Source organism: Otolemur garnettii, unplaced genomic scaffold (assembly GCF_000181295.1).
Source record: "Otolemur garnettii isolate 467f Iridium unplaced genomic scaffold, OtoGar3 scaffold00024, whole genome shotgun sequence".
Taxonomy (NCBI): domain Eukaryota; kingdom Metazoa; phylum Chordata; class Mammalia; order Primates; family Galagidae; genus Otolemur; species Otolemur garnettii.
This window is the reverse complement of record NW_003852419.1, coordinates 17,971,698-17,980,398: the sequence shown is the minus strand read 5'-3', so window position 1 is coordinate 17,980,398 and position 8,701 is coordinate 17,971,698. Positions and strand designations below refer to the sequence as shown.

General features: G+C 35.1%; 1 protein-coding gene across 2 annotated transcripts in view; it reads right to left on the bottom strand.

Annotated features, from left to right (window-relative positions):
- Nucleotides 1-644: 644 nt before the first annotated feature.
- Nucleotides 645-8,701, bottom strand: part of PAPOLG (poly(A) polymerase gamma) — a 43,654-nt gene continuing 35,597 nt past the window's right edge. Inside the window, exons 16-22 of one of the 2 annotated variants that reach the window (XM_003787939.3) lie at nt 8,290-8,411; nt 7,866-8,041; nt 7,375-7,463; nt 7,081-7,301; nt 6,479-6,544; nt 6,238-6,294; nt 3,233-4,667 (exon numbers count right to left, since the gene is read on the bottom strand). In XM_003787939.3, coding sequence (XP_003787987.1) covers nt 4,569-4,667; nt 6,238-6,294; nt 6,479-6,544; nt 7,081-7,301; nt 7,375-7,463; nt 7,866-8,041; nt 8,290-8,411 — 830 coding nt within the window. In that variant the 3' untranslated portion in view covers nt 3,233-4,568. Of the gene's footprint in view, nt 1,999-3,232; nt 4,668-6,237; nt 6,295-6,478; nt 6,545-7,080; nt 7,302-7,374; nt 7,464-7,865; nt 8,042-8,289; nt 8,412-8,701 lie in introns of those variants that run through there. The other variant, XM_023512103.1, reaches the window with a different exon arrangement.

Genomic DNA, 8,701 nt, shown 5'->3' with positions numbered 1-8,701 from the left:
GAACCCACCACCTTAGGTGTATGTGGCTGGTGCCTTAACCACTTGAGCCACAGGTGCCGAGCCTTGACAATAATCTTAATGTTGTAGACACACTTGTGAACACAGTACTAGTATGTGTATTGGTTAAAAGTCATTGTCCATTCCTATAAGGAAAGGTATAAGAATGTGACAAGGTACTCGTATGGATAATACCCAAGGCTTGATTGCTAAATGTACCTGCATCTAGCCACTAGTAGGGGACTCTGGTAGCCTGATCCTCACCACAAGGATAACAGACTTTTGCCCGTAGTACTTGACAAGAGATTCTCCAAGTGGCCCTTTCAGAAAAAGTGTGGTCAGATCATCTAAAGACATAGTGCTGGATACTTTTTGTTAAGCTTTCAGAGTAGGTTGTATTTATCGTGCTACTGCTTACAATAAATGATTAACAAATGATTCTGTGTGAGGCAAACTGAGTCTGAATTTTACTTTCGTATTAAGTGGGTAGTGGATACCATTATCTACCAAAAGGTGTCTGAGTGGTAAATGACCAAATTGGTTGTCAATCTGAAAAATAACTAAGTACTTCTGAGTTATTCCAAATAATATCACTCAATCATCATCTATTTATCAAAGCAAGTTTATTAGATGATTTATTCCAGACAAATAATGAGGCTCATGTGTACATCTAAGACAATCCAAATAAAAGGCAGGAAAAATTATTATGAATTACACAAACAGCTATCTAGAAAGGAACAGCAGCTGCGTCCATTTTACATAATACTGTGGAGTGATGTAGCACCATTTATCTCAAAGATAGCCTAAGTACTTTATAAAGTAATTGCTTGGGTCTTTGCTCAAATGCAGCAATAGCTTAAAAATTATAGCAAGTTTGATGATCATTTCATTTAATATCAACTGATTTCAAATATAAAATTATATCAGAAAAATTATCTCAGAAAAAATAGGGAATTTGGAAGGATATGATCCTGTACAATACTTTTTAAAAGTCTTAAGGAAATAGTTACCATTATTGAGACTAGTGCTTTTCTTCCATCATCAGCACTATGACCAAGTCAAAGTCTAAGCTTTGGACAATTTAGTAGGTAGTTGTTTAAACACACCCCAAATTTTATTTGTACAAAAAGTAGTTTTTATTGATTTGGTCTGTTTTGGCTTGAACCATAAACATGGAGGAGCAAGAGAGAATTTAATTCTATGGAATTCAAAGGATTAGGATCATTTTAAGCTATTGTACTCTGATCAATGAGGTGAAATTTGTTGCAATAAAGTTTGACCCTGTAATGAATCCAAGTTATTTTGAGAACATCTGTAACTCTCAATCATTTTTCCAAATGCTGAGGACTTTGTGACGTTTCATATGAAGTATATAAACAAACAGGAATTTGATGTTCCAGAGTCCTTCATCAGCCCATTTTACTAGTTAAGAGCCACAGTACACTTTCAGAAATATACCCCAGCAAAATCAAATGAAGAAAATTCTAAATATTCTAGAATTATCCAATCCTGGTTGTTTCTAACCCCCACCCCACTGTTTTTTAGGTCATGAATCACTTTGAGAAGCTGATGAAAGCTATGAATTGCCCCAGAAAAATGCATATAAACAAAAACTTCTTATACACAATTACAAAGGATTCCATAGGGGTTCATGATCCCTAAGTTAGGAATTCCTATTTCAAAGCTGTGGAATGTAGTTTAACCCATTTTTACACTGCCCATCTTGAATTAATTGCTACTACAGTAAAGCAAGCACTTTAATAATGCTACTAAATTGGTGCCTAAGACAAAATGACTCTTATTTTAAGCTCTTTTAAAATTTATTCTCCTGCCCCAATTTTATAAAGTTTTAAGCCATGTACCATCTTGAATTAATTTAAGTCTCTAAGGTTTAAACTAGCAGATATTGTTTTCCTTTCATTTATACTATTCTCCAGACCTAATCACTGAAAAATGAGCAGATTGAAAATAACCTTGTGCAAATGAACATTTGTCTATATACTGAAGAACATGTTATTTGACTTTACAAAATATATTTATAGGCACAGTTCCATAACTGAAAACAAATACATGTACTTAAGTGTCTCTGATCGTCACATACAATACCAGACCATACTTTCTCCCTTTACTTTCTTATAACCAGTACAATGGAGGCCTCTTAACTATGGTAATAAAATGTACAGAAAAGTCCTACCCACTCATCAGGTTAGAAACACTTTATTTCTGACAAACTCACCATCTCAAAAGCACCTAATCAATTCCTCAGTTACCAAATAGGTTGAAGAATGTTATTTTTGAGGGTTTTAATGTTGATCCATTGACCATGTCCTGGGTATTGAATGGACCCTTAATCTAAGAGAAAGGACTACACTACAGTGCAAGAGTTAGGCTTATTGCTTTCTTGTTAAAGAAAAACTCCACTAGTTGCTCCAAAGAATCTATTTATATAACAGGGTGAATACGGATATATATATAGGGAATTCTTAAAGAGACTTGGAAGGCCAATTTAAAAGCAGGGATATTTAAATAGAGAAAATCACACACATCATGTATATAAAATTTAATCAAATCCCTTGTTAACGCATTTTTCAAAGGCTGAAGTCAGGTGACAAATTATTTGGTCTTTTCATAATCATTCATTTTTGCTCAAATACAATATTTGTAGAACAAATCCCAAGATATAAGGTATATCTTGAATACAGGAAAAGGGTCGGTTAAGAGAACAGCTTTGCCAAGGAAGCTACAACTTGGTTATGGATTTCATTCTTGTCTTTTGCTATATAAAAAATGAATAAATGGAACAATAATTTTTCCCCTTGTTTTTCTATACTTCTAAGACTTTCCCCCATGTTTTCCTTTGTAAAAGTTAAACAGTAGATTTTGCATTTCAGGGACTTAGAGAATAATAGTAGTAAAGGGAGGATACTGCTCTCTGACAATCAAATTCAAGAATTTCAACTCAATGATAAAGGGCTTGCAAGAGAAAATAGACTACTATTTCTCCACCTGCTAAATGGCATCCTATAAAATACACAACCAGGTATTCCCCACCCCCAGCCCCACCTTTCGATGTACCATTTTGTGTTTTTCCTACTGGACCTACTAAAATGCTGAGTGAAAGCTGAAGAAGGTAACATATTGGCATTCCTGGCTGTGCAATCTATACATTTGCATTTTAAATATAATAATTCAAGCATAATCCATATTTAAAAAATTAGACTAAAGAGAGACAGTCAAGGTTTTAAAGGTTTCTCTTTGAAAAGATGATATCTTACAGTACATACAAAAATACTCTGAAAATACATACGACTTCATTTACAAAACACTGAATCAACATATTACAAGAATTACATGGTTATGGATTTTAATAAACTGAGCATGCGTTCGTGAAACTTAAAAAATATTAAGAAATGCATTGAAAAAAGCAGTGTAAAAAAAGATAACTCATATAGTTAAATAAAAATTACAAAGGTCCTGAGCCAATTAATGGTTGGTAACAATGTCATTCAAAAATGCCTTTAGGTTTCAATAAAATCCACTGCTTATTTCTGCATGCCTAGTCTGTGAAGAAACTGTTTGAAGTTGTGGGGTAAATAATGGTGGTCAGGAATTATCATGCCTAGTTAATTTTACACCTCAAAAATACAAGTTTGCCATACTTAAACGGTATCTTATTGTTGATGCTGGAATGAGTTGCTCCTCAGTAAAAAATACCAGTCAACTAACAAGAATGGCATCAGATAGGATATGTAACAATTTCACCATTCATATACTGACTTTCAGTATCCTGGTTATATTTTGATTTTTAATAAAGATGCATTTCAAAGGCCTCCATGGGAGGCAAAATATAGAGAATTTATGGTGCCCAACTCATGTAATCACTGGACTAATCCTCCCTGGTAACTAAGCAACATTTGGACAGAAAGGCACAAAAAACCCAAAAGTTTAAATATTCCATGTGCCAATCTGGAAAAAATAATTTAAATCAACAGAACAGACAGTACATCTACATAAATGAGGAAAGCAGAAAAGATACCTCACATTCATTCATCTCAGGTTTCACAAAGTGGCTTCAATGAGAAAGTAAACGTGTTAACATTTAGAAAATTACAAGACAATTTTTTTTTGTTTTCAACTTTTTTAGCGCTATACAATGATTACAACATAAGACTTAAAAGAAAAGAAAAGAAAAGAAAAGAAAAAGAAAAGAAGAAAAAAGGAGTTCAGGACTTGTTTTATCAGTGTCCAAGTGGCCAGGAACTGGTTCCCATAACAGAGAAACAAGCATTGAAATTTAAGGCAGTAAAACCTCCAAATGCAAAGCCATAATACTGTAGATGACAATTTGATAGTAGGTGATCCTCAAAGAAGTGTATGTAGCAATCAGTGAGAGAATGCTACAGCATCTGCAGGTCAAAGTGTGAGAGTTCAAAACCACTTCAAGGTCGTTAGGCTGATGACTGTAACTTTCACCTTATTTTATGAGTGACAGCCACTTCTATTTGAAAAACAGTGGCTATATCTATGCCACCAAATGATTGCTTGCTCACTTAAGTGAGGAGGCACTGCTTTTACCGATTTAGGGTCAGTCGAATGGAGTTTTTGATGACACGGATATTATTTGCTGGAACTGGTGATGATGAGTCTGGTAATTCTTTACTGGGTAGTCTCTATGAGAAGAACATAAAAACAAAAAAGGAAAAGCACATATATATTATAAAAAGCACAACTAATAAAGCAGTCACAAAACTCCAAGTTTCTCTCCAAATCCCTTGAGCTCCTCAACAATTATGTGTTGAATATTTCCTTCTAGTAGTCAAGATTTCTTGCTTTTGAAACTTTTTCCTTTACAGTCAGAGGAGTAAAACAGATGGACGGATTAAGAGAAAGAGTAGAATTGGCAGGAGTGTGAATATGTATTGAAAAGATGACTTTGTTAAACCAATTGCTATACCAAAGGAAATAGTGTATTAGTTTCTTGTCAAGAGATGACTGCTTAATCTTCCTGTGTTACCCTGTGTTTTTAGATAACTAAAAAAATATCTATATTATATCTCCATCCATTCAAAAAATGATGAAAACTTGGCTCAGTCCCCGTACCTCAGTGAGTAGGGCGCCAGCCACATACACCGAGGCTGGTGGGTTTGAGCCCGGCCCGGACCTGCTAAAACAACAATGACAATTCCAACCAAAAAATAGCCAGGCGTTGTGGGAGGCACCTATAGTCCCAGCTACTTGGGAGGCTGAGGCAAAAGAATCACTTAAGCCCAAGATGTGGAGGTTGCTGTGAGCTGTGATGCCACTGCACTCTACCCAGGGCGACATAGTGAGACTCTGTTTCAAAAAAAATAAGTAAAAAAAAATTATGAAAACTTTCAAACTACATAAAAGTATAGAACAGGACAATGAAAACTTAGATGCCATTGGCTCACACATATAATCCTAGCACTCTGGGAGGCCAAGGTGGGTGAATTGCTTGAGCTCAGGAATTCAAGACCAGCCTGAGCAAGAGCGAGACCCCATCTCTACTTAAAAAAAAAAAAAAAGAAAATAGAAAAAAACTAGCTAGGTGTTGTTGTGAGCCTGTAGTCTCAGCTACTTGGAAGGCTGAGGCAAGAGGATCACTTGAGCCCAGGAGTTTGAGGTTACTGTGAGTTAGGCAGACACTATGGTGCTTTGGCTTGGGCAACAGAGTTAGACTCTGTCTCAAAAACAAAAAATAAAAAACAAAAAGTGAACATAAATAAATCACGAAGTCATCTTTTTCTTTTTTTGAGACAAGAGTCTCACTTTGTCTCCCTCACAGCATATGGTGTCATAACTCACAGCAACCTCAAACTCTAAGGCTCAAGTGATTCTCTTGCCTCAGCCTCCCAAGTAGCTGGCACCCATCACAATGCCTGGCTACTTTTAGAAACAGGGTCTTGCTCTTGCTCAGGCTGGTCTCAAACCCGTGAGCTCAGGCAATCCACCTGCCTCCGCCTCCCAGAATACTAGGATTACAGGTGTAAGCCAGTGTGCCCCGCCGATGAAGTCTTCTTAAACTACTCCCTTTTCTAGACTTTTGAGGTACATATATTCAGGACCATATACATTATTTGCTATCTATAACCCCTATCCCAATACTGCTTATCCTTGAGGATGGTGACAAAATCTTACCCCTTTCTAGTGCTGGGCTCTTAATAAGCTTTTTGTACTTGTAGATTACCTATGATTTTAACCTATGAATAAGATTGTTACCTTTTTGCGTGATGTGTCAATAGTTGGAATAGGCATAGATTCTCCTCCAATGGCATCCTAAAAACAAAAGATTATATATGTTATTATATATACTTTCTGTCCTACAGGCAAATACTTATTCCTACTTGTAATAAAACAAAACCAAAATCTGAGAGTAGACCTAATCTGATCTATTTTCTAATAAGTACTTCCTGATACATGGCTCTTTAAATATTCTGAATCACACTATTAATATATTTACCACTGATTTTCTTTTTCTCTCTTCAGCAGCACGGGAGTCTTTAAATGTTGATTCAAGTCGAATAAACTAAAATTGAAACATTAAAATGAGTTGCTATTACATACTTGCAAAAACCATACAAATCTATATAAACTAGAAGACTAATTAGTGATTAGGCTAGCATCAAAAACTATTACAAACATGGATTGGTGAGGGAAGAGAGAATTTAAATTAGATTTGAATTCATTGCCACCCTTAATTTGTACAGTTTGAGCAATCTTTTCAGTTAAATCAATTCAGATTCTAACAAACATAGTATTACCACCACCTACTGGAAGCAGAAGAAATAAACATTATAACACAAGAAATAAGATAATTTAGTTGTCAATGACTTCTGTGTAAATCAAAGAGAAACTCAAGACTAATCATTCAGATTTTCTGACGCATTAATAATCTGAATTTAGGATGACCAATTACTATTATTCCTTTAGGGTTTGGGTAAATCTTTTCAAATAGTCAACTCTAGGGAACACTAACATAACTATGGAGAATTGAGTTTCTTTAGTAGTAAGCTAACTTAAAAAGAATCAACTGCCAAATCATTAATAAAGTTGTAACTTTACCTTTTCTATGTCTTTCAACCTCTTAGAGGACCCATCTATGGATGGGGAATGGGATCTCTTGGGTGTAATATTCTTAGTTATATTTGACATTCCATTCAGATGTGGTTGTCCCTGGGCAGGGTTGTGGGGTGTTGTAATTCTAGGAATGACATTTCGTCCCACTACAGTAGGAATGGTGCACACAGCTGGGGTTGATACAGCTTTTACTGTAGAGTCAACTTCTGAAAAGGAAAAAGAAGATTTTAATAACAATATTTATGCAGAATCATTAATAATAAAAGTCTAGATACCTACTTGCACCAATGACTGGAATGGATAGTCCTTGAGCTGGCGGGATACTCTGTGGCTTCTCCACAATTACAGCAGCAGGCTCAGCAATACTCCTAATAAAAGTATTAAATTATCATCATTAAATTATTTCAATGGTACTTATTTAAAACACTGTTGTATCTTTAGGATAACCTTCTTTCAAGTAGTCCTACTTCAATATTATACTGAAGAAAAAGGGTGGGGGAAAGGCAAACGAACCAGTGACAATTAATGGGAAAAATTTAAGCAGAAAACCTGTACATTTCTGTGTACTTATCTAGTCTTGCATGCTCATAAGCCTATATTATCTCCTATGGGATGACCCACAAATTGTTATGTATTTCTAAAGAAAAATTGACTAGTAGCTTAAAATCTTTTAATGACTGAAAAAGACATTTTGTAAAGGTATAGAAAAATTTACATTATCCTCAAATAAACTGAGCAGACGATTGAAAGGACAAATTTGAAATACACACCTTTCCGTTTCTCCAGCAGAAGGGCTATCAGGCTTAGAAAATTTGTTTGTAGACACTGGGGAATTAAAAGGTGTTCCATTATCAGTGTCTCTGGAACTATCCAGACAATTGCTATCCAGAGATGATCTTTTGGATGGAAGTCCACCTGAACTTCGACTGACATCAGAAAGACTTTGCTAAAAAGAAGGAAAAGCTTTTAGGATTTCAAAAATCAAGTGGGAAAATAAAGACTAGTTTCATTTCTGAAATATCTACAAGCAATTATCTCTTGTGGTTAATGAAAATGAGATTTTAGTCCTAGACTGAACTGTCTATACCATTTCACAATTTCCTTAGTAAGTTTGGAAGCTGTAAGAATGCAAATTTGGTCTCACATCTTTTGTCTGAGTGGAACCATACTAGAGAGTTAAAATTACAAACTCACCTTTTTCTTCTTTTGAAGAATCTCTGCGGGAAGGTAGTGATGAAGTTGTTTTTTCTTTACGTGAGTTGCTTCAATTTTCATTCCCTCTTTTAGCATGTTTATATTGTTTGCTTGTCTGTATACTGTAACGATGTTAATATGTTAAATGGGAAATGTCTTTCTGAACCCAGGGCTGTCTTATTTTTCTGAAATGCATATATCTTCAACATCTTCCCAAACTGCCACCACCACCTATCAACCAACACTAGCATGCACACACCCCTCTTACAAAACAAATTTTCCCAAAACATCATGCCATAATTGATTCATGAATCAATTAGTTTTTCTACATCTAAATTCTAAGACTTTCTCATAATTAAATCTCATTGACAAAATAAATGTATGAAAATAAAGGTTTTTCCTAATATTGTTT